We start from the raw sequence: 26,123 nt of genomic DNA on the forward strand, positions 1-26,123 counted from the left end.
GGGGGGGGGGGGGGGGGGGGGGGGGGGGGGCTCAACCTGCACCGGTCTCGTGATGACATCAATGATTGCTTGTGTTGGACCTCTTGCATTTGATAGGATTACAGACCTGAAGCCGCATGGCGGATGTTTGGGGGCGCATTGTGTAGTCTGCTTATCTTTTCAATGCTTAATGATCCTCTTGTTCTTTTAGCCTGTGTGCAAATTGGCTGAAGTTAAAAGTCATTTAAAATGTGCCTTTTGTATGAAATCATTAAATCGACCAATCAGAACGCTGATTGTAACTCGTGTTTTTTTACGTAATCGTTTCTCCCACGCGCATTCACTATCATCTAAAGTCAGTTATAATTCTGATAAGCCTCGAGTTTGACGTGAGAGGTCATTTGCATTGAAAAGAAACCGACAGACCACGCCCCCTAGGATGACGCCAGACCAATCACAGCCAGTGTAGAGAACTCCATATACACACACACACACACATACATATATATATATATATATATATATATATATATATATATATATATATATACATACATACACATATATACATACACACATACACACACACACACATACATACATAACACAAGCTAATCGCTATTTAACTTTGGGATGCATGTTTGCACAAGGACAGCAGTCTTTGTAAAATCAAAATTTAAAAAAAATATTTAACATTTCGGAGCAAGCGTATATCCTGTTTGTTTAAGACTGTTAACTACCTAAAAATATGTATTTAATCTCATGTATGAAGTATATATATATATATATATATATATATATATATATATGTTCAATAACACATGCATATAAATGATGTTTTTCTTCATGTCTGATAGAAGGTGATGTAAAAAAAAAAAATGTCCGCAGCCTTCATTTAAGGACAAATTCACTTCCTACAATTCTTCCACACTTCAGAAATCTATCACAGCGGACACGTCTGCTTCAACCGCTGACACGACAGATTATTGATTTGTTCTCTTGACCCTATTTTTTGCTGTTATGAGTGTGTTTTTCTGTTTAAACAATTGGGTAATTCGCTTCAAGGTACGAGTGTTTTATCTTCTAGAGAAATGTTTCTGAACTCTGTCTCAAAAGAAGACAGACTGAGTGACTGAAGGGGGACGGAGTAAATGCATGTCGTTTTTATTGATATTAAAGGCCACATTATTGTTCACATTTCCAATGGAACAGAAGTAACAGGACAACCAGTGTTTCAAAATAATCATCCACAAAGTAAATGTATTGCGATTAAAAAAAGAAAAAAAAAGAAATATACTATTTACAGAGGTTATTTTCATAGATACATTATGGCAAATAGCGTTTTTTCCCCTCTCCTTTCTTGATTGCTTGTGACACGTCCGGTTTATGTGCATATTACTGAGCCAAGTCCCCAGAATACAGACCGCTACTGTACAGACTAAAGCGAAGAAATCATGGGTGGTTTCTACCAAAAGAAAACATAAAGTGCTACTACATATGATTTTCACGGGAGTTAATATCGGAAAACGGATCACTTTTTTCGAAAAAAAGGGACGCATGCATCAAACTAGCTCTCAATAAAAATGGAAAAGACATAAGTTAACATGTGTACGTTTGACGGAGTTCATGAAACCCGATTGAACTTTCACCGAAAAGGCGCCGCGTATCGGAACATCGCGCCCCCTGACCCTTGATTTATATATTTGCATAGGACAGATCAGTAACAGAAAGGACTTCCAAAAAAAGAAAAAAAGAAAAAGAAAATCATGATTTGAATAAATCTCATTTTGCCGTTTGACGGGAAAAGTGACCGAGAAAGTAGTCGACAAAACAAATGCGTCGTAAGAAAACAACACCACCAAAAGCTGAATGTGTGGAGGTTACCGGTCATTTTTCATTCATACATTCAAAAGGTCAATTAATGCTTTCTCGTGTATATGTGTGTATATATATATATATATATATATATATATATATATATATATATATATATATTCTTCGTACCAAAAAAAAACAAGGTCCACTGAGTTTTTGTGCCAACACATTCAGAAACTCCTGCGCCTGCATTGGCGTCTGCAGCCACAGGGAGAGACCCGGACTATTCGGAGTCAGACTCGGACTCGATCTCCGGTTCCAGTTCCTTTTCCACGTCGATCCACGAGCGCTTCTTGGCGCTGGGGAAGTCCTTCCCTAACGCGCCTCGGGTTAACGGCCGAGACGCCTTCGAGAGGCTTTCTTTGGGTTTGCAATCGGGGCTTTTAAAACAAGAAAGTCTGACGGCGCCGTCCTCCTTGGAGTCGGGGGGACAACTTCCTGCCTGCACGGCCGGAGGACTCCACATCTGTGCGGCCTTCTTCTTCTTCGTCTTCGGGGGTCTTCCCGGACGCCGTTTGACCGGCACCGGCTTGCCCCGAACCCCCGAGGAGCCCCCGGTCAGTTTTTTACTCGCCCCCTCTTTAACCAGAAGAGACGTTTTCCTTTTGCCGACGTCCTCTTCCGCCGTAGGGTTTTCCTGCTTAACGACGGGGACGAGGGGGGAAACGGGGTTACCGGGGTGCTTTCGGGGCCGGCCTCGGCAACGGCCGGCTGAAGCGGGGCTCAGATCCGCCTCGGCGGAAGCGTGAATGTCCGTCACGCGATTGAAACTCAAGCAGGCAGTCGGAGTCGCCTCCCGGTAGCCCTTCACGACCTGCAGAGCCACCGACGGCGTGAAGATGGAATTTTTAAAGAGGGGGAGCTTCGCCACGGGGGCCGTCACACTCGAAGGCTTCGGGTTACACTTTGACGCTTGGGCAGTTTTCTCGTCCTCCAAAACACGATTGCTTCCCGAATCTAAAAGCGGGTCGGGTTCAGAAGAGCCCTCCGCTGGTTTCGCCGATGATTCCGCGTCACAGGGTTTCAAATTCGCCGAGGAGCCGGCGGTATCCTCCTCTCCTTTCGGCCGGGGTTCCATAACCATGAGCGTGTAGAAGCCGTGACCGACTGTGAGAAGGAGGAAAAATTAGAATTAACATTAATATATAATTATACGTCTAAAATTTTTTTTTAAAAAGATCAGAGCGGGGATGTCTTCACTTACGCGGTTTCAGAGATGAGGGAAGGATGAGTCTGCCGGTTTTGGAGCGAATCAGAGGAAGAGAAAAGGACTGCGGAGCATTATCGGGCGGCTTTGGGGCCGAAGATGAGGCTTCGTCCCGGGCTGCGGGGTCCTGAGGTGCAGCTAAGACCCAGGTCTGCGTTTGGGAGGTGGGCTCAATGACCGGCGCCGGGGGGGCGTTCTTCTTCTCCTGCTCCTCCTTCTCTTTGACATGTTGACCGCCTTGTGGTGAGGGTGCAGGGACCTCCGCCCAGGGTGCGAAGGACACCGATGGCGACTTGGGTGCACTGGATTGCGTAAGAGCCCTTTTTAGGTTGGACTGGAGCAGGGACACCAGCTTGTTTGGGCCTGCAGTCGCAGGGGATTTAGTCTGAAGGAGAGCCCTGAAGAAGTCCGGCTCCAGCAGGGGTTTGGCCGGCAGCTTCGGCTGCTTCAGGATGCTGGATTGCATAAGAGCAGCTTTGGACTCGAGTAGATTGGAGAAGAACGGGTTCCACTCGGTCTTCTTCTCTCTCACTTTCTGCTTCTCGCAGATGTCCTTCAGCTTGTTTCTAATCAGCGTGGCCGACTTGCCTAAAAAAAAAAAAGAATATATATACACAAAAAGATAAGGTGACATTTCACATAACTCACATCTCATTAAAAAGACAGCTTTATACTATATGTGCTATCCAGGGCTGATACACACACACACACACACACACACACACACACACACACACGATAGTGTGTCAAAGGAGAACCTTTACGAGCGTCATTCAGCTGCTCTCTGGCAGGTTGTGTTGGAGTTTTTAATGCACGAAGCAGGATTTTATTTATCTCCTTGTGAATTTCATTTACGGGTTAATGCCTAGCCATTATTAAAAAGAAGACTTTTTTAACATACAAATACCGATTTTGAACGTACATTACCATGGCGACAGTCGAAGCGATCACATTATTCTGGGCATCCAGACATGGAAATTGCCGTTATTTACAGAAACAAGTGAGCGTGTGCTGCTCATGATCACCAGATGGAAGACGTGCAGTGGATTTAACCATTAAAAACGATCTCACCACGATCAAGAACAAGAGGTTTCATGAACAAACAACGAGTCGTACACACCCGACAAAAGGGAAAGCTCCTTCACGTAGACGGACTGCATCCGAGTCAGCCTCCTCTTCTTCTCCTCCAGACTTCTGGAAGTCTCAGTCAGAGTTTGGATTTCTTTTTGGGCCTGCAGACAAAAACAGAGTGAAGACCGGGAGACTGTCAATATAAATTATGTATCTGTGAAACGTGTTGTGTGGACTTTTAAAAAAAAACTAAAAAAACTGCATTTTTGTGAGTAGGCTGAATGTGAGATTAGTACATTTGTATGTAGAGTATGTGTAGAGGTGGTAAATCAAACCAAGTTCAAATGTTTAATGCCGATTTGTTTTGCGGTTGCAAAAATTCGACTTTCTGGCAATGTTTTCAAAATGTTTTTGGTTATTTCACACGATAGATTTGTGTTTTAATTGTGATGGACTCATTAGAACAAAGTGACCGCATCATGTTTGCATTTGGATACTTGTAGGAATATCCTATTAAAAAGAGGAGGATGTTCTTCATCATCGCCGTGGTACCGACCAGTGAGAGGAGGCGGAGCCTGGGGGCCCGGGGGTCGCTCTGAAGGACCGTCTGGAGTCTGTCGAAGAGGGTCCGCTGTTCGGAGCGTCTTTGCCTTTCCAGGAACGTGTGGTTGGTCCGCCTCCTGCTGTCCCTACACTCCTCTATATTATCCTGGAATGGAGACGATATCAAGTATGCAAGTAAGTAATAGTGACGCTCCTGTGTACTTGTAAACATAAAAGCATAAGATAAAAGGCAGGTGTCAGAATTAAAAATTATAAATACTATGTAGGCTATGTATATTTATCCTAAACCTAACTTAACTGCAACTGAAAGTAATAATAAATACTTTTTATTCTGACAGAAAACTCAAGCTAACTATTGCTAAATTAAGTAGCATACTGGTGCAAACAGACACTCGATTACACTTTCCTGGTTTCTTGAGATAAGATGAAGGAGGAGCTTAATAAATATCTGTCTGTGTTGTACCTGGACCTGGACTTGGACTTCCCTCGTTGACCCCAAACCATCGGGGGGCTCTCTGAGGATTGAGAAGAACAAAACAATACGTTGAGGGACGAAAATTCACGCATCGGCAACAAAATATGCGCGCGGCGAACATATCGCGTATTTTATTTACCCCGACGCCTTTGTCGCCATGCGGACCGCTTCTTTCATTTGAGCGATGGCCAATCCGTGTCCTACTTCCTCCACGGTCTCGATGTCCACCACCTCATCCTGAAGAAAAAAAACAAAAAAACAACACACAACAATCACAGGATTTAGATACGCAGATTTATTTACGCTTTTTTTATTTTTTATTTCTTATTCCTAGCATTTACATTTCCGTCCCGATCTCCAGAGTAGTTGGAGGAGTCGGAGTCGGAGCTCAAGTCCTCCGAAGCGATATCCGGGTTTGATTCCACCTGCATGCGGTTGGTTTCATCATTCTCATCTGATGGTATCTTCACATCACTCACCAGCTCCGCTGAAAGGTCGGCACAAGTGTTCAAACCCTTCCTATTTGCATCCGAATCAGCTGCCAAGCGGCCGACATTTAACGAGGCTTCTCTCTGCGGCCGGGCTTTATCGTCTGTAGTGTTCTCGGCTCCGTCGGCTCCAGGCGTTGGGAGTTCGATGAGAGTGAAGCCCCCGGGCAGAGTAACGCCCGTTAACTTCTGGCCTCGGGTGCCCTGGTTAGCCGGAGGGCAGATCCTGAATGAATAGGTGCCGCTCTGTCCCAAGAAGCTGGGCGTTTTCAGAGACTGCGATACGGTGAGAGAAACGGGCGAGGACGCGGAGCTCTTCTGGAAGGCGCCGCCGGCCGAGCTGCGTTGGCCCGAGGCGAAAGGGTTGACGCTGGACGAGTTCTGGATGGATCCCTTCGTCCAAAGTTCTGCCGGGAACATCGGAACTGCATGAACAAAAACAGCACGGGGGTAGAAAAGTAGTGAGAGAAAGAAACGACAATCCTATTTCAACATACCTGCTTGATTTTTTGTATATATTTAGACATTAAAAGTATATCAATCTTGGGAGGCATAAGCATGTTTCTGTTAATTACTTAATAATACATTACAAGCCATGTTTATCCTAATGTTGATACGTCTCATTTTTTGTATATGTATACAAGTAACTACTGAAAGAGAGCTAGATTAAGGCTTCTGAGTGTAACATAAAAAGATCCATTTCTCTCCTCCCTACAGTTTTACGCTCCTGGTATTATTTATCCGTTGGAAACAAGACTTCTGAGCACTTATTTAGGTGGTGGTTTGATTTGTTTGAGGAATTTCAATGATCAACGGTGGCCGTCTGTATTGGAGGGTTCTCGAGTTGCTTACTTTCTCCTCCTTTTGTGGAGCAATCGGTTTCAAACTAAGGTCTAGGAACAAAGAGATGATGTTACCTGGTGGCTGTGTTGGCGGCTTCAGGTGAGTGGTGCTCTTTGCCGTTATAACCGGAGGAACGACTGCGCCGGCAGCCTTTATGTGCAGAGGATCGGGAGTGGTGATTTTGTTTGCCGGGTCGGATTTCCGAGAGACTTTAAGAGAAATGCCGCCGGGAGGAAGCAGCCGGCCCGTGATGAATGCTGCGAGGCGGTTGGCCGGATGTAGAGATCCCATGTTCCCCAGCAACAGTCGGGCCTGATTGTAGGATTTACCATTTACCTGTAAAAGGGAAGAAATACATTGACAAAAATTATTCAATATCAGGTATCGATTGATTAGAGAAGTTTCGATACCCATGGAACTGGTTTTATTTATTTATTTATATATATATATATATATATATATATATATATATATATATATATATATATATATATATATATATATATATCTTATTCCCTTGAGACTGACCTGTATGAGTCCAGATGCTTGGCAGCCAGCAGGTTTGGTCCTGGCCTTCAATCTTCCAGCAGGTAACACTCCACTCAAAAAGGGCGTGACTCCAAACTGCACATCAGACTCTACATGTTGGGGATCGTCCTCCACCGCCTCCGCCTCCGCATCCCCATCGATGCTTTTATCGGGCGGCTTTTCCTCATCGGTGTCGTCGTATTCATCTTCATCGGCGTCGCTAGCTTTTGACGGTTTACTGATGTGCAACTGGAACCAAAAGGTGCGGTAGAGCGGGCCGTTATTTCTTTAATTCAAAGTTATGAAATGGTGACAAAGAGCTTATAATATTTAATAATAAGTTGCGGCAAGACGCGTTGCGACTCACCCTGTAGGTGACGATGGAGCCGCTGGGCTTCCGCATGAAGATCTTGGCGATGGGGCGGACGCGGTACGGTCCCACCCAGAAGCACCGAGACAGACGATTCTGATTCATGCGCTGACACAAAGCCTCCAGGACCATCTTGCGGTCCTTCACCCACTGACACGCCGACTGGATCTCGATTTGCTTTTTCGCTTCCTTTTCACCGGATGTGGTTCTCTCAGTGAGCCTTTCTGTTGGGTGGGGGGGGGGGGGGCGCACATAATCAATATGGTTGTGGTTACCAACAAAGAGCAGAATATCTTCAATAATCACACAGGCAAGAGTAGAAAACCAAAACAAATACAAAAGGGATGGAGGATTTTAAACTCATTGCGTCTGTTCTGGTTCCTTACCTTCTTTTTTAACCGGTAGAGGACTGGGGCACTTCTTCGGCTGCTCATCGGGGGCCGTTTGCTGCGGTTTTGCAGGAATATCAAGGGTCTTGGGCTCAATGGTGAGTACAGGGGGAGGCTTGCTGTTGAACTCCCTTACACGTGCACATGTCATCAAGCTCTCCAGGTATCTGTACACCGGATCCTTGTCCTCTTCTCGAATCTGCAAACAGTCATTTTTTTGTTGTTGTAAATAACAACAAAGAACAACATCTTACAGGTCTTACAATATATAAGTAAATAAGTAGTAATGGCTACAACAGTGCAATGCATAAATTAAAGTATGTTTAGTTCTAAAGTGTCATGAATAAGAGATTTTATTTTACCGGTTGGGATAGAATAGCTCCAGTGTTGCGTTTCGCGACCTTTACAGGCGGCAAACAGGGGAGCCCACTTGGAGCACTTTTGGGGATGAAGAGTGGTTCTGGATCCACTCCGTGAGTGAGGCGGTTCCACAGTTTATTAGCGTGGGAGCCCGGGTGAGGCTGGACCATATGTTCCATGTTAGTCATAGCTGGGGAGGGAGAAAAGCATCTCATCAACACGTCTGAGTTACAGGGTCGGTGACAAAAACTGGACAGGAAACAAAAAGCTACACAAATCTTATCAAAATGTATGAGATTTCAAATAAAGTGCTTGTATTTTAGGTAAGCAGGTATTTGAAATATATATCTTGTGTGAGATAAACAGAATAAAAAGAACGAACGACATCAGAAAAACTGGATCTTACAGTAAACGGGTTGGATCAGCGCTTCTCTCTCCCCCGCGCTCAACTGCTTGGTGATCTTGCGTTTGAAGCAGGCGCAGCCGAACATGCATTCGGGCCGCCGGCAGTGGAAGGGAGGTCTGTTCAGATGCTGGAGACTCGAACACACGCAGCCCAGCGTGCAGAACTCCTGACCGCACTCGGGTCCCGTCGGTGTATACGTCGGACACCTGGTTACTTTCCAGACCTGACTGGCCAGCATCTGATTAAAAAAGCAGAAAGGAGAGAGCCGTTAAAAAACAATTTCAAAACGTGTGAGCCTTTTCCCCCATGTGACACACACACACACACACACACACACAGTGCCAGAGGGAGCGACGCACCACCTCCCGAGATGTAAATAAAAAAAACACAGTTGCGCTACAACTTGCTGTAGTAATTCCTTTGCAGTGAGAAGAAAAAAAAAAAAAGAAAGAAGGCTGCAGAATGAGTCTGGAGGTGAAAAAAAGAGACGCGGTCAACGCAGGTCGTCTGTTCTTCAGCGAGAACCGGAGGTGAGATTTTAACAGGCGGTTTTAATACATGTCAACGGTAGTTCGTTAGCTAAGGTCAACCTCAAGGGCGAGAACATTTACCGTTGCTTGGAAACACCGCCAGCTGCTCCAGCTCATCTCTTTCATTGGCTACGACGGTCCCTTTAAATGTATGGACATTATTGTCCAGATTTTAACTATATATCAAACATGCTTGTAATTATCTGGGTGGCACCAGGCCCCTCTGGAAGAAGCACATTTTACAAAGCGGCCATAAGGTGGAATTACATCGGTCATGTGAGCCAATGGGGGCCCAGAAATATTACTATTCCAACAAACCTTATTTAAATCATTAGGTCCTCAGAGGACGAGGCTGGACCGACGACCGGGAGGCGAGGTTCAATGAAATGCTCGTCTGTTGCTCTACGGGCCTCATAATGTGGAAGAGACAGGTGTTTTTATCTGAATTTTATACTCTGAACCGGGACGCTGAAAGCCAGTCTCTTTATACATGCATGGGCGGCATCGATGAGGCTGAGAACAGCTCGGGAGGTTTAAGACTAGATCTGTAAAACCCTCACATTACTAGACAATCTGGACCGATTCAGGCTTAAGTCGGCCCAAAACTACTGTTGTCTAAGCCCGCCTACACTTGTACAGTATGTAGCATACCTGTTTAGTCAGCAAACCAGCCAGAGCCACTGACAGTCGGTCTGTAGTCAGCTGAGTTCTGCTCAGACCCTGGTTCAGGGCTCCGAACTCCATCTCCGTGAGTCTGAGCAGGGTCTTAGTGTGGCCTGAAGGTCTTTGCATCATCGTGTGGTTCTGCCCAACGTTCGGTCTCGGGCTGAGCGTTGGGAGGAATGCGGCTAATCTGAAGAAGCAGGACGATCTGATTAGTGTTGTTCATTTTATTAACAAAAGAAATTTTTAAAAAATGAAAGACTAGAGCAGAGCTAAAAAGGCGCATGTTTAGAAGAAAAGCTAAATAAATTCACAACGGCTCCAACCTTCAAAAGCTTTTCACGATATTGATTTTGCGACATTCACACGAAGTACATATTTATTAAAAAATAAAAAGATATTTGAGTAGCCATTCTCCGAGAATTTAAGACATCTGAAAGTGAGGAAAATAATAAATATAAACCTGTGAAACTAACATTTGTATAGATGTGAAACTGAGTGGGCATTACAACATCACAAAGTGGAAACTAATCGTAGGAAAAATTAATAGTGTAAAATGTGCGTCCTAGGTATTTCATATCCATGTCATCAGATAAGAAACATTTGTAGAACGATGTGAAGAAAATAACTTCTGGAGCTTAAAATACTAGCCGATTAATAGATCAGTTTATTGAAAGAAAATAAATTGTTTGGGGGCAAAAACACCAAACACTTTGATGTTTTAATACACCGAACGAGAATCCAATCAAGAGGTTAATCCAAGTGGAGACCCTAAAGAAATAAAATAAATTAAATTACAAAAACACAAGTGTACCTCTGCGCTACCGGCTGCAGCTGCGAAGATGCCGGCGGCTGCGTGGACTGGACTCCCGTCTGGACCGGGGTCGTCTCGGGGGCGGCCAGAGGAGGCGCCGGCGCCGCCAGGGCGGAGTAGAGGAGGGGCTTGTGGGAAAGCGGGCAGGGTCGGTTGGCCTTTAGGGGGGATTTGGAAGCAGCTTTCCGATTCTTGAGCACGCTGTCCAGGGTCTTCACGTAGCTGGAGCTTTTGACCGGCAGCTGATAGGCCACGGAGTCCTCGGCGTGCGTGGAGAAGGCAGCGGCGCGGTCGCTGATGTACTGAGCTTCGCTCTCCAAGTACTCGTCCAACATGTTGCTGCAGAACGCCGACAGGTTCTTCTGGGATCCTTCAGGAGGAACCAAACACATGCGGGTGGTTTCAGTACAGTGAATCGCTCGGTATTTAGTGCCCATTGCATGATAAAAAAAAAAAAAAAAAAAAAAAAAGGGACAACGAAGCCACAACAAGAACCGTACCGTCACTGATGGGAGGAGGCGTTTCTTTCTTTCTGATGAACTTGTTTCTCCATCCCTTTATTTGTGTCACGTCACTTGTCTTTCCCGTCCGTGACGTGAAGGATAATCCTTTATCTGTGGAGGAATCGGCACAATAGTATTCAAAGCTTACTCAAATTCAGAATTCTATTGACAAAGAAAACCCCTCATTTATTTTAAGTATACAATATGTTCATTTGAGCTGTCAAAAGACACACATCCATTTGTGGGTTTCTCTTAAAAAGAAACATACGCAACAACATAATAAGACCCTTATTTGTCAGATGCCTGATCAACAAATACAGGAACTCAAAATTAAAAAAGGATTGCCGTGATTAATTTAAATCACCGCATGACATAACAAACCCTTTCTCTGAACTGGAGAATCAGTATTTATACTTAAGAACTTGACGTAAAACTTGTAATTATTATTATGTAGTTATGACAGAAAGTCAAAACACCTTCTTTTTTTAGCCACATGAGAGCCTGAATGTTCGCATTGTTTCGATGTTTGGAGTCCAATTACAACATTGAATCCGATATATAAAAAGCGAGCGTACATTCTGTTTGTTTTACTGATGAGAGGAAATGAATTGACCAAAAGTAGATATCTTCTAAATGGCTAGTTTCGCGATTTAAGAAAATATTAAGCTGATGCAGAAATGCCAGTAAAAATGGTCGTGAACGTTTATTCACGCACACATTTGCTCTTCTCACAATTTATAGGCACGGCCTGTTGTTTTATAGCTGCAGCTGGTTCTACGGGGGATGACACGATTAGTCACAGCCACTTCTTCCGACGCACCAGCGCAGCGTTACACTAAGCAACCTATATTTGTGATGAGTGACATTGACAAATCGCCATAGCGGATTCACATGTCTGTGTTCAAACAGAGCTAATTAAAGACAAGAACGTACCTTATATATATATATTTAAATATAAATAACGGTCAAAGCTCAGTCCAACTTACCACCAGGAGACGGATCCACTGCCTTGCTTTTCTCTGGCAGCTTTGGGGGAGGAAGTGGCAGATGAACCCCGAGATACTGCAGGTCAATGGGCTTCATTGGGTCCAAGGAGCTCAACTTCATGCCCACTAGAAAACGAAAAAAGAAAAAAAAAGGAGGAGAAAAATAACACTTTATTACTTTTGTCAAACCCACTCAACCGCTGGGGATGATTGTGTGCGTTTGTGTGAACTCACCCTCCTGCAGCACAGGATGGATGACTTGTCTGTGTTTGAGAACCCTGAGGTCCTGCAGCAGGACGGCCTCCGAGCGGCCCACCTTCTCCTCATCCGTCTCCGGGATCGCGTCCACTGCAATGTTTTCTAAGGATCGCGTGCGCGTGACATTCGATTCGTCGTCGGTGAAATGAAATAGAAAGGGGAGGCGACAAGAGGTTTAATGCAGGACGTTCACAACGTTGGTATGACACCCACAGTACAGCAGCTCTGCCACAAAAAGCATTCGTCGGACGTGAGCCACATGAAAAGGAGGTCTTACCTTCTTCCCTCCACCGCATCGGTGCCAGTGGGGAAATTGGAGATGCTGCCGGTGTGCTATTGGCTGGCTTGTCCCCGATGTGAACCTCAAGAGCTTCCTGTCACGCACAAGACAATAAAAAGCTTTAAAAAACACCCGACAAAACTTTTTACTACCGTGCACCCAAAATCATCCAGGTATGCAACAACAAACCCCCATCAGATAAAATGCATTGCATCCTGTGTCACTCAATTGTCTAAGGTTTTACCTTTGAGGTAAATGACACAAACAGCAGGCCCTCTACATCATCCAGTTCTGGTTGCATAGCGACAGTCAATGATGGGCTGTGGAATACCGTGGGGGAGGCAGCTGCAGGTTTCCACTCTTTTCCCCGCGAATTGGCCCAACGTCTATTGAGCCTCTTCTTCTTCTTCTGGGAGCCGGGTGACGATTCCGGGGTCGGCGTTGAGGTAGCGGGCGTGACGTTTATGTCAGCGTGGGGCTCTTCCTTGGGCTCGACGAGCGGACGTTTTTGGACAAGCACGAGCTCACCGAGGGCATGCTTGCCTCTTAAACAGGCGACAAACGGTTCGTTCTTGGTGGCGGAGGTAGACATGATGGGCTTCAGGACCAGTCGGGTCGCTTGCTCATTGGCTAGAGAACCGGAGACGGCGGGAGCCTTTGTGCTGTAAAGACAGTAAAATAGGAGTTCTTATTTGCGGATGCTAAACGACTAAAAAAGGTACAAAATGATGATCTAATAATGAAAATATATTAACTGGGGATGGAACACTATGTGTCAATGGTATTATCTTATCTATGTCTGTGTATGCATTGTGACGCGTTTAGATTCTAACATGCCACAAAATCCTAAACCTGATAGTGCAGTCATGGGTAACAAAAGGCAGCGAGAGAGACACAACGTTGAGTGATTGATGACTCAGTCATCGGTGACGGGCTGCCTGTAATGCAATCCAATACAACAGCCCTGCAATAAATGCTGACTTTTGAAACTCCATACGATCCATAATTTCTGTGTAAATTAATTCTTAAAGTGACCCGACATAATTTATCCTCATGAAAGGAAAACTGCAGCGGATGTTTTGTATACCACGGTAATAAATAAAGAGGATTTTATTTTTGTATTTATGTGTTTTTGTGTACCGTCTTTGTGGCTGTATTTTCCCTAATTTTTCCTTTTAAAAAAAAAAAAAAAGAAAAGAAAAAACAGCCTCCAGTGCAGGTAAATTAGCGTTTTGCTCCAAAACACTGAACACACTGCATCTGGTCCTCACGCATAAATGTTTGTTAATATTCTGATGAGTGTGATGTCCATAACAAATCAACTAAAACCACAAGCGGTCCGTCGGCCAACATTTTTGCATCGAGAATTAATTATTTTTTTGCTTTGCCAAAAGTTGCACCGAATATAGACTTCCTGGCCAATTGCTTGGGTACACCGACAATCTAATACAATCCAACGCTGTCACATATTCTGCATTCATTAAATGTATAATGGCCACTTTTTTGCACTATACGTTTTTTTATGTTGTTGTACTGTAATGCATGCGTTTCTCACATTCTTCCCCACCGTCGCGTCTATAAATGAGGTCGGCAAAACATTAGGAAATCTATCTGAAATCTTCTATTCGGAAAACAAGATGGATAATAGAAAAACACCACAGAGAAAAGTAATTACATTCATATTTTGTCAATGAAAAGACGGATCACGTTCTCAGAACTGCAGTCAAGATGTTTTTTTTTTCCTGCTGGGTCTCCCTCTAAAAGACGTGTCGCTCCCCTCTCCTTCCGTTAATGTTATGCATTACCACGAGAGAGGACCACCTCTGTGATTAAACGATAATAACCCGTCGTTTCTGAACATTAAGTATTACTATGGGATCTTTATGGGGCTTTTTACATGTGGCCTTGTTGGCATGAAAGTTCCAGTGAAAAACATGTTGCCTAAGCGTCTTTAAACATTTTTTTAAAAACACAATATTATTAATATGAATGTTATTATATTGTTCTCGTCTGGACAGATTACTACTTTTCTTCCTGCGTATGAACTCTGCCATTTCTCTTGTGCTACATGTTGTATATTATTTGAAATAAGAATACATCTGGTCAACGCCACTTTAAATTACAATATTAAAGATCTAGTAAAATGAGTATCTCCCAGACAAGATGAATCAAAACTGGAAATTGTTATCTAAAAGAGATTTTGGCTTGTTTTAGATGGTGGAGTGTACATCAATGTGTTGCATACAGAACAAATACATAAATAAAAACTCACCTCAGATCCACAACCTCCTCCGTGTTCTCATTTGGTTCAGCGGGTGTTAAAATAAAAGTCTGCATGTCCTTAATCGCCTCGCTGGGGATCCGGTGCAGCCGGGTGTTGTTCCCGTCCTCCCTGAAGCCTTTAGCGAACGGATTGTGATTAATTTTCAGCTGCGTGATCCGAAAGTTCTGATAAGTCGTCACCGCCATGAATTCGGTCTGAGGAAAAGTAAAAGTCATGCTCTCTGGTCCCATAACCACGGGCTGTTCAGGTGTGGGTGCGTGCCCGTCCGGGGCGGGTATCACGTGGAGCCTAGGAATGTAGCGATGCATGGAGTGAAGGACCACGTGACCGTCGAGGTCTTGAGGGTGATTGGTCAGTTTGAGTTTGTAGAAGGACACCAAGGTGCTCATCCACTCAGAGCCCAGACTGGGTGAGTAATGGTGGGAAAAGGCCCGGCTCAGGCCCTGGCCCTGGTGTTCTGCTGCACCAGTGAGCTCCCATTTGGTTGCGCTCCAGCGGTACTTGTACTGGTCCGATGGAACGATGGAAAGGACCAAACTGTACTGCCGCTCGGGCTCTAGGCCAGACAGGCGATACCTGCAGTACGGGAACATGCGGCGCCCCGGTTTGGTGAGAATCATCTCCGTTCCACAGCCGTAGAACTGCTTCCACACGCTGTTATTCTCCAGGGTGACGCTGACACCTTTGAAGGTCAGCACCGCGGGAAAGTCATTTTTCACCTCCGGATTTCCATATGTGGTAGACGGCCACACAGTCAAGGGCGGCGGCTCCGATACGCGGACGAGGCTCGCCCCCGTGCACGTTGGGGAGTCTGCCGCCGACGCTATATGTGAGGTAGCGGTGCTTGTTTCAACAGTCAGTTCACAGGGGGCAGGCGATATTGCAGCCGGCTTGGCCGGGCTAGCTTCAGCGGGTGAAGAGAGAGCCGAGCTGCAATCGTTGCTCGCCACGGAGACGGCTTTTTTCTCAATCGGGAAATGATTAGGTCTCGTGGCGGTCGGATACAGAGGAGTTGAGGAAGGGTCGATCGCAGGAGGAGCGGAGGAGGGCATGTTAGTCGAGCTCCCCTCCGCTTCCTCCAATGTGTGGGTGTCCTCCATCGATGTGGGCTCAGAGTCGGTGGCAGGCATCACCAACGGCTGTCCCGCTTCATTTGATGCCTAACAGAAAAAGACACGTTTACGACAATGTTTAACTAAACAGCACCGCGATGTTTTCGTGGGCACAATATACATTTCATAGCTAATTAAATATAAAAATCTGACACAAACGCAGGCAAAAGCAATTACAATACATCCATGGACAGCAAATACAACCGAGCCACAAAAGAAGCATCAAGACATACAATTTAGCAGTCAATACATCTAAAAAATGGGCTGTTCTTTTAAAAAAAAAAAAAAAAAAAACTGGAATCAACCCTAGTAGTGTTATTTACATCATCCTTTAGAACAGGACATTAAAACATTCTTAAAATATATAAATATTGTATAATCTTTTGGATAGTCTTGGCTAAAAACCAACGTGCAAATATCAAGCTAGTTGTAGCATCAGTGGCATTACAACATGCTCTGAATGTACAGTAAAGAAAACAATGAATTGTTCACACAATATACTAAATTAAAAGACATTAAGCCGTTGGTTTCTCACGTTGCAGGTTGTGTGACTGCTTTGTGAGCTACAGAGCACACCAGACCCAATTTCAAGATGTCTGAGCAGCTCGTCATGTCAAAGCCGTAGAATAAGCCGCACGCTCCTGAAAAATAAATCAGCTCCTAATGGAGAATATTATGATTTATTTACAACCACGGGGGGCCATATCATATGTGGTCCTTCTCTGAGCTCGTGGTGACTTGATTTACTGTGCAAAGGACATGTAAAAATAGATACATTTATGAACTATATCTAACGTGTGCTTTGCTGGACAAGGTGATGAAAACTCAATCTGGACCAGAGCTCAGAAACACCAGGTGTAAACAAGAAGTAGGACTTAAGAAAAGACAACAACAACACCAAAACAAATACACCCCCAAGACCATTCGCTTGCCTCCCCTCCAATAAAAACATATACATATATATATATATTTGACCAATATTATATTATCCAAGAACACAAAGGGAGTAACGTTTGAGTATTTGTGTTAAAGTTTAATATATAATTTGGAGGCCACCTCGGTGTGACCGACCAACAGCCTGCCTGACGTCACGCAGCTGAGGCCATGCCATGTACGTTAAGTATCGATAACGACCTCAAACAGGACATTTCCTTTAAAAACAACAACAACAACAACGTGTCCATCTTAGCAGCCTTGATGAAATCAACCTCCGTCGACGACTGTTCGTGGGGGGGGGGGGGGAGACAAGCCAGTAACGTGCCCCTTCTGGTCGTCATGCCCTCTCTCTGGGTCAATTTACTAATCACACGGATGCTGTAGTCTTTTCTTAAAAAATAAATAAAAAGGTGTTTAATGGCCGAACGAGGCCGTTAAATCGGTCGCCGACGGCGTGTTTACCGCACAAACTCCCAACGGTTCTCTCCGTGTAACTATTTCACCTCTTTAAAAGAAAAAAAAAAGAGAAACAATTTTTTAAGTTGTTTTTTTTTTTTTCTTCTTCCTCTCACACACACACACACACACCGCAGAAAAGGGAAGGCCGCCCGCTCCGCCACTCACCCAAGTTGTAAAAGTTGCAGCTTTCCCTAACGCCTCACCTTTCGTCGTCGGGGGAGAGGAGGAGGAGGAGGAAGGGGGGGCGGACGCCTCGTGGCCTACGACGGCGACATAACGTCAACGTTTACGGTAAAAGACTCCCAACTGTTGCGGCGTCGGCGTCGTCGTCGTCGCCGTTTGAACGGGGGCCTCCTCGGGTCGAATCCCTCGAACGTGAACACCAACTGGCAAATGGAGGCCGAGAGCCACGAGCCAGTGTGTGCGCTCGCGTCGACGCGACCCCGAGCGTGCACGCAAAAGTGAAGCCAACAACAGTACCACAAAAAAAAAGAGAAAAGCGCATGCACATAGATATCGGGCTCCCCCCTTTTTTTTTTTTTTTTTTTACTTGTTGTTGTTGTTGTTTTTTTTCTTCTCAAATGCGCGTGATTCCCGGGCCGACAGCGCGAGGGAAGCGGGAGTCCACCATCCCGGAGGTTTTATTTCTTCTTCTTCTTCTTTTTCTTTTTTTTTTTTTTTTCCTCTCGCGTGCTTGCTCCCACCTCGCGCTCCACAGTCCGCGCGCGCAGGACAACTCTCAGCAAGTTTTTATTTTTTTTTTATTTTTTATTATTATATAATTCACGATATAAAATTCACGACTTTTTTTTTTTTTTAAATCTTCCTTCACTTCTTTATTTTATTTTATTTTTTCGCGATCACGTTTCTATTCTCACCCTCTCATACAAACACACACACACACTCCTCTCTGTCCCTCTCGCTCACACACACACACACACATCCGTGCTCTTGAGCGGTGACGTCACACATTCGCCATGGCGGTCGAAGCTCGGAGCAGCCAATGCGCAGGCTCCCTTTCCCCCTTCACGACTTCACCGGACAGTGGGTTCATCATGGTGCCCGGTGGCGCTGAGACTTTTTGACCCACAACACACACACACAGCGACGATTTATCACAACAGAAGTGGATTCGTAGCGCGAGGCAGTCGATGTATACTGAATACCCCCCCCCCTCCCTCCCTAGTAACCATTAATCAATAACTTCAGATTTACCTTTTCTAAAAAAAAAAATGAAGACCGACACGCCACCAAAAGCCATGTTGACTGGCTTTGTTTCTCTGATAAATATGATCAATACAGGTGGATAGTTTAACCAAACAACCCAATATATATAGCACATATTAATACATGCGTGGTCTGTTGTTGAGGACTGCATGGACTCAACTGGATCTCCGCTTGAGGTGTTTTTATTGTTATATCTACAACCGGAACTACATCTTCCATCCAAAATTACGTCTAAACTTGTGAGATATTCGGCATATTTGCCACCAAAAAGCTCCTGCGGGCGACACCGATGGCAGCTCGCATGTCCAAGCTGATTGTTATGGTGTCTTTATTATGACTGAGAAATAAAAAAATTAAAAATGTGTAGGTAAAAAACGACATGGGAGAAAGAGTGTCTCATATCTTGATTCAGTGTGTCGATGACAGGAGGGGGGAGGGGGGGAGGGGGGGGTGCTCTCCAACAGCGCGACGCTCCAAGTAAAATATATATATAAATAAAACAGGGTATAAATATGGCGAGTGTGCGTCACATGCTGTTGTGCACGAGCGTGAAAAACCAGCCGATCAAGTGGACAATGTCATCGGAGTTGTTTGTGAAATGAAAAAGCAACAAACCACCCGTTTCTCTTAATATATTATGTCGGGTTACAGTTCATCCCACACACACCGAAAGGATGAATTAATAAGACGAGTGATATGTGTTTAAACCAACAGGGCGGGGTCTAACCAGGAGAACTAGGAAGTAGGGGGGGGGGGGGGGGGGGGGGGGGGGGGGGGGGGGGGGGGGGGGGGGGGGGGGGGGGGGGGGAGCACGTGTAACTACCGATCTTTTGTGTTGCACGTGGGGATCTCGTGGCGATCCGCTGCTGCCATGTTCCTGTTGTGCAGCAGCAGTTTATCTTAAAAAAAAAAGAAAAGTGCAGTAAGTTGATGAAATATAGAACAAATATGTATATTTGACCGTCAGGAATATGACATGAAAGCTTCCAGGTGTCATATTAAGACACTAATCTGCATAAAAAACTATTTTAAAAGACAATTTATATGACGTGTCTAACATGCAGGTATTTACTGAACAACTTCAATATTGGATTAAGAATATATCTTCAATAATGAACTTTTTTTTTCTGCTAGAAGAATTAAAAAATAAGGACCAAAGGTGCAGACATATAACAGCTAATATGTAAAACAAAAGTCTAAATAACACTTATTTTCATTATTATACTAGAAAAACAACCCCACATTATTACTATTTAACCACGCGCGTTATTGCTCCCATCTTGACGCTGCCTACGTTTAATGCAAACAGTGTTTTAATATCTGCAGCAAATATATAGATCCCATGGGCTCTTTATATTGGCTGCATAAATAAGTCACACTTATTAAAGAGCAGCATTTAGTAAGTGTGACTTTGTGTTTTACTTCGACACAAACAATACAGAGTGTGTAGCCACCCCAATTGTAATGTCACTAATGTAAAATCAGCGGTGTGGCACTCAGACAAAGAGCAGCGTGCAGACTTTGAATGGCCTTTTGTGAGCTTCTGTCACAACTGTCAGACCGAATTAAAAATGTCCACAAGCGGGAACAATATTTAGTCAATCGTCAACCGTGTTAATAAGGGTTATGTTTAAAAGCCCAAAATTAAGATGCCGAGGCAGAAGGAAAGTAATGACGTATACGCTCAAGGTGTTATTGAATGTTTTCTGCGGTGCATCGTGCAGGTTTTTGATGTTCAGTTGGAGGTTAAATCCAAAGATTATACAATCAATCTCCCATCCCATGAGTCTATACCTAAACTGGTCACAATAAAAACCAGCAGGGACTAACATGTGACCCGTTTATTCAGCGACGTTACAACAAGTTTAAACTGCAGAAGAGAACGGAGAAAGATGACAATTTATCGGACTGTAAAAAAAAAAAGTAAATAAAACACCACCCATGTTGTATATATTGTATATATACAAATGAAGCTGTTACGTGAAGAATTGCACTGAAAAATATGGTGTGATTTTTTTCTTGCATTTATGCAAAGCCGAGATTGTTTTGGCTCCAACTGCCGGTCTGTGAGAAAGCATCTCCAGGAGCAAAAGGCACAACAATGACAGTTCTTCAGTGCTTTTGTAATTCCCCCCCCCCCCCCCCCCCCCCCCCCCCCCCACAAAAAAGGCATTTGCTCTCGGGCTGTTTTCTATATAAAACTTTGGGACTGAAAAAAACCCAAATGTCAAAAAGAAAAATTTGTAGCGAAGGAACTTTTCTCTTTTTTAAATTAAGATTGAATTGAAGATCTGTAATTGTAATTGCAAATCCAATTTGAAGCTGTAGAAAGGTAATAAACATGTCTGAGCCTGAAAGCATTTCTAAAAATAAACCTCTTCTCTCCCTGAACTCGTAACAAAATACCAGTGTCACTTTATAACATGTAATTGAAAAAAGAAAATTCTTGGCAAGCGAAACGCCTCTGTGATTTGTTTCGGCTTAATTATATTTTAAGAGCTCATCCCAATTTAAAAAATAATAATACGTTGAGCCAAAGGAAACATTTAGGTTACTTCTTTCTAAAGTTCCTGAGAGAGAACAGGTTATTCCCCATCCCGTACACGTACGGACTGATGGACGTGTAGGAAAACGAGATGAGGAACTCGGCTTCGGCCCAAAAGGGAAAGTCGGTGGGGATCCCGGTCAGCTCGAGGATCAGGTAGAGAGTCCAGTCCACCTGGAACAACCCCATGGCCGCCAGCACCGCCACGGTGCTCCGATGGAGACTCGAACCTCCGCTCCTCCGGACGCCGGACGCCGGTGTCACCTTCGCCCTCTGGCCCAGCAGCACCGCGAGGATGAGGCAACCGGTCACCGTGACGACGGCCAGGGGCAGCACGTTGCACAGCAGGAGGAACAGGTATTTGTAAACGCCGTTGACCGCGGGGCAGTGGTCTTCGCTGCACTGAAAGAAGTCCAGCGGGCAGCCGCTGACGTTGCCCGTGGCGTTGCTCGTGGCGTTACCCGCCGCACCTTCGGGGACGATGAAGAAAATGGGGAGACTGAGCAGCGCGGCGAGCAGCACGCAGACCCCGCTCGCCATCCACGCCGACCGGATGGCGTCCAGGCAGATCGGCTGGTTGGCCCTCTTTTCGGCGTCTCTCAGCTTCTGCTGGCGGAAGACGCTGATGAGGACTGTGAAGAGGATGCTGGCGATCTCCCCGAACTTGGTCAGGAACTTGAGCGAGCGGCACGACCAAGTGTCGACGGCGGCGTCGGAGGAGGCCTGGAGGACGACGACGTCGATGGCGATCACGATGATAATTTCCTCCAAGTTGGCCGCGGCCAGCCCCAAGAGAAACAACTCGAAGGATTTCACTCGGGTGAGCTTGGTCTGAATGATGGCGAGGATGAGAAACACATTGCCCACGAGTCCTACGCACACAATGAAGACTCTCAAGCCCAGGAGGTCGACGGCAAAACCGGCCATTGTTGAAAGTACGGCCAAAACAAGCCTTGCATGTGTTCCTCTCGCCACCGAAGCAGACGGAGATATGCTCTTCCAGCGCGGGGTGCCGCGTTTTGTGGCGTCTCTCTTTGCCGCATCGCTGACCAGACACCCTTGTCATCAAGTTCTCAAAGGTGGCAAGAGTGTTAGCTCGGTGATTGGCTTTGCTCGTTATAGACGGGGAGGATGGAAACATCGAAGGCTGGGAGTCATTAAAGTTTTACCTCCTGAGCTTTTTAAAAGCCTCATCTTGAGACCGGCACAGTGTAAGATTCTTCTTCTTTTATTCCCACCGGCATGACGTCACCAAATGCAATTCCCTGCAAGAGCTCATTTACATCCTTTGACACTAGATCCTCGCCTCGTTTTTTGTCATTTCGTGGTTTAATTGGCATGCTATGTTATCGACTTTCCTCACACAACTGTGCCATACCGAAACAAAACAAAAAACAACCAATGGCATCCTTTTTAACATCAAACCTATGAACTAGTTGGAACTTGAGTTGTCTTTCTCCACCCAATAATTAGAGGCGTAAAACACTTGGAGGGGATAATGTCAAAAAGCCTTTGCTGCCTCTTCAAGAAAGTATTGAGATGCTGAGATCGTGATACTTTATTTTGAAAAAGAGCACTGATTTAAATAGTGTGACCTTGAGAAACTCACAACTGGTAATATACACATGTGTGTTTAATTTACCAGTATCTGTTTTGGAAAATCTGCATTTTTTTTGCAGAAATCTTTGCAGTTCACACAATTTCACAGTGTCAGTCGAAACTAAACTTCCTGTTTCAGAATAAGAGGCGTAAACTATTTCTAGGGGATAATGTCAAAGCCTTTGTCAGCTCTTCAGGAAAGTAAAATACATATAATTTAAATACTGAGATAGTCATACCATTGGAAAAAAATTGGATATGAATGGTTTGACCTTGAGAATCTGATAATATCCACCTTGTGTACCACATATACTTGTGTGTGTATGTTGCCAGTATAATTCACAGAGGAAATGATAGCAGCTGAGGCCAGAAGTTCACAGTGTCAGTCGTGTCTCTAAATACAACGAATCAGTGGAATTAGGAATCACTTCCTGTTTCGGAATTGAGAGAATCTGTGAAGACCTGAGTCAGTTGCAAATATAGTCACTTTGAAAAACCAGTATGATGAGGGATTGGATGAATATCTCTTAATTTCCATGTAAATAATGTTAATATCGTAAAGAATCTGTGTGTGTGTGTGTTTGTGTGTTTGTGAGAAACAGAGCCATAATGGGACAGGGGCTTCTGGACCCTTGTTCACCCAGGACCAGTTCATGTTCCAGCTTGTCTCTTTCCCTCCTTTTAGTGCGTCGGCTAGTTAGCAGACTTTCTTTTCAATCAAGCCCTGCATCCTGACTCAGCTTAATTGTGAATCCCACTGTGTGTGTTTATGCGTGTGTGTGTGTGTGTGTGTGTGTGTGTGCGTGTGTGTATAATTAAGGATAAGCCCTACACTGGCAGTAAATGGGTAAACTAAGTGTTACATCACGAGCCTGGACAGCTTTGTAAATTATTTTTTCAATAGTTATCAATCAGAGAGCTGATCAAACATGTTCATTGTTCCATTCTGTTAAAGTGCAATATAGTTAATTGATTGCCTAATTAATAACTATCTGCCATTTTATTTTTATTGTAACGCCAACCCAAACCACACATCACTGTTGTTTCAGTGGAATACAGTGAGATTTAGTTTGGGTTTTCACGTCTGTTGACTTCGTATTTTGTATGTAAACTCACTGGACTGTGTTTTAGTGGAAAACCCCAAATATAACCTCATTATTAGACATAAAGTCTCCAGCCACCCTAACAGATTTTACTGATACACAGCGGTGCTTTGAGCCACATGCTAACGTCAGTACGCTAACATACTCTCAATGACAATGCAAACAATGCTATAACCTCTCAATTAGAAAGAACCAACATGGATTGTTGCCTTGGTTTGGCACCACATATCTATATATCTATATCTATAGATATATAGATATATATATATTTTTTTTTTAGGGGTTAGCACATAAACAAGTCTAGCCACGCTAGTACAAGCTGTTAGCCACGCTAACAGCTTGTACTAGCTTGACAACCCAGATCATGGAAGACAAAGAAGAACCGGGAACACCGAATGGAGCAAAGGGATCGTCACAAGATTTACATCTGCAGGCTTTAAGTTTGTATTTTTTTTTTTACTTTAACGTGAAGTTAAAAGGCCATTGTGATCCAAATATAGGAGCTAAAGTGACTAGCTAAAGTAGGCCTTTGATGATATGGCGTTGTGTGCTTGATGCATTGGCAGGGAGTTGAATCGTATAGGCGCGCCAATAACCTGACGACACCCTCCCAGATGTGCGAGCTGAGGCCACAACCCTGGAAGGAGGGCTGACCCGATGAGCCTAGAGGTCGGAGTCATTCAGTGCTACGTAGGGCTCTCAGAGCTCCTGCTGCCACACCGGGGTTGTTGCACCAGTGGGACGTCTGCTAAGCTTCCAGACTTCCACGACCCCTCGACGCATCATAGTCGGCTGAGCGGAAGAACCCGAGTGTCTCTGGTCTTGTTTGGCTACAGCACCACACAGTCCAGTCCCCCTTCTCTCTAGATCTTCTTCCAAGATGCTTAGGCCCCTAAAGTCTACTCGGGTTGTGAGACCCCCTGAACCAGGAAGTGCATGAAATGCTGTCGCGCCACAACGGAGGCTGGCAAAGGTAAGTGTTGGTCGCTTTATACTCTAACCGGTTCATGGTGGTCCAGTCCCCTCATTTATTTTATTTCTCATTCACTTGCAAGGAGTTCGTTTTTAATGCTATTTAATGGCTGTTTACCACCACTTTACCATTAAAATAGTATTTAATGACCTCATATATTTAAAGTATAACGGTTTTAATAGCGTAGTAACTCCCCATTTTAATCAGTGGGCTTGTTTAAGCTTATATTTATGCCTTAGTAAATATTGTGCTCTTGGGAGATACTTCTGTGTCCTTGTCCTTGTCCCATGGAGTCGGCCATGTTGCAACGCCATGTTTCTACAGCAGCCCAGAAAGGACAAACTTAACACAGTGCCTTTTGTTTTGTTTTGTTTATATAAAATGGTGCTTTTCCTTTGAAATGTTTTGTGTAATTTATCATCACGCTGCAGATGGGCGTCTCCACAGCTCTCTGTGTCCGGCTGAGCTCCTCTGACTACACACACAAGTACACACAAATACACACAAGTACACACAAGTACAATCACACGGAACAAAGTCAGCATTCAGAGCCGAGGTGGAGACACTGACGGGAACCAGGTGGAGTGAAGATTATTGGGAGTTGATGACAACTTTGTTCGTTTTTATTCGCGATTCAAAAATCCAATGCTTTGTTAATACATCTATTCAACAAGCACAAACATGAAAAATGAGGAAACCCTTAATAAAAATGAGGAAACCCTTAATTCAATCATCTCGGTCTCTCATCCACCACGGCTATGTTTACACAAACGCAGCACGCAGTTTTGACAAACAAGCTGAAAGAAAAGCTGTCTGTCTGAAGTCTGTTTTATCTTTGTTTGTTCTTGTAAACTTCTCTGCTGGCTGAGACAAAGTTTTTAAAAGCAATTATTTAATCATGAAAAAGAAGTATTGATAAGAGTAGCTCGGAGTAATACAATCATAAAGATACCATCACTACCAGAGGGCCACCGTAGTTCTCCGATGAGGGAACGGAGGGGTATGTTGTCGCTTGCGATCTGCAAACTCACCACTAGATGCCACTAAATCGCACTGTGTTTTAAACAAGGAAACTTCTCAAATATTAGCCAATTTTACTTTTTGTCGTTAAATTGTCGTTGCGCTATATTAACATTTTAAATCAATTGATCGTTTTACTACCATCCATCCATCCATTTTCAATACCGCTTATCCTCATTAGGGTCGCGGGGGTGCTGGAGCCTATCCCAGCTGACATAGGGCGAAGGCAGGGGACACCCTGGACAGGCCGCCAGTCCATCGAGGGCACATGTAGGG

At 44.5% G+C, this 26,123-nt stretch overlaps 2 protein-coding genes across 3 annotated transcripts; both read right to left on the minus strand.

Moving 5' to 3' along the window:
• Positions 1 to 1,127: 1,127 nt before the first annotated feature.
• Positions 1,128 to 17,902, minus strand: LOC117727423 (MAX gene-associated protein-like). 2 transcript variants are annotated; one of them, XM_034527717.1, is made up of 22 exons: positions 17,584 to 17,902; positions 14,862 to 16,033; positions 12,834 to 13,251; positions 12,587 to 12,683; positions 12,286 to 12,411; positions 12,052 to 12,177; positions 11,063 to 11,176; positions 10,563 to 10,932; positions 9,737 to 9,938; positions 8,556 to 8,793; positions 8,152 to 8,339; positions 7,787 to 7,988; positions 7,398 to 7,624; positions 7,031 to 7,279; positions 6,577 to 6,838; positions 5,513 to 6,084; positions 5,311 to 5,408; positions 5,160 to 5,211; positions 4,689 to 4,841; positions 4,182 to 4,293; positions 3,059 to 3,649; positions 1,128 to 2,961 (listed from the first exon to the last, which is right to left on the minus strand). In XM_034527717.1, exons 2-22 carry the CDS (start codon positions 16,001 to 16,003, stop codon positions 2,078 to 2,080), a joined length of 6,423 nt encoding a protein of 2,140 aa, XP_034383608.1. In that variant the 5' UTR covers positions 16,004 to 16,033; positions 17,584 to 17,902; the 3' UTR covers positions 1,128 to 2,077. The 2 variants fall into 2 exon arrangements, with proteins under 2 accessions (XP_034383608.1, XP_034383607.1); XM_034527716.1 differs by having other exon boundaries at positions 17,546 to 17,902.
• A 3,256-nt stretch (positions 17,903 to 21,158) lies between these two features.
• LOC117727508 lies at positions 21,159 to 22,079 on the minus strand. Its single transcript, XM_034527864.1, has one exon. It carries the CDS (start codon positions 22,077 to 22,079, stop codon positions 21,159 to 21,161), a length of 921 nt encoding a protein of 306 aa, XP_034383755.1.
• Positions 22,080 to 26,123: the final 4,044 nt, after the last annotated feature.

The sequence above is a fragment of the Cyclopterus lumpus genome, chromosome 24 (assembly GCF_009769545.1).
Source record: "Cyclopterus lumpus isolate fCycLum1 chromosome 24, fCycLum1.pri, whole genome shotgun sequence".
In the NCBI taxonomy this organism is placed as follows: domain Eukaryota; kingdom Metazoa; phylum Chordata; class Actinopteri; order Perciformes; family Cyclopteridae; genus Cyclopterus; species Cyclopterus lumpus.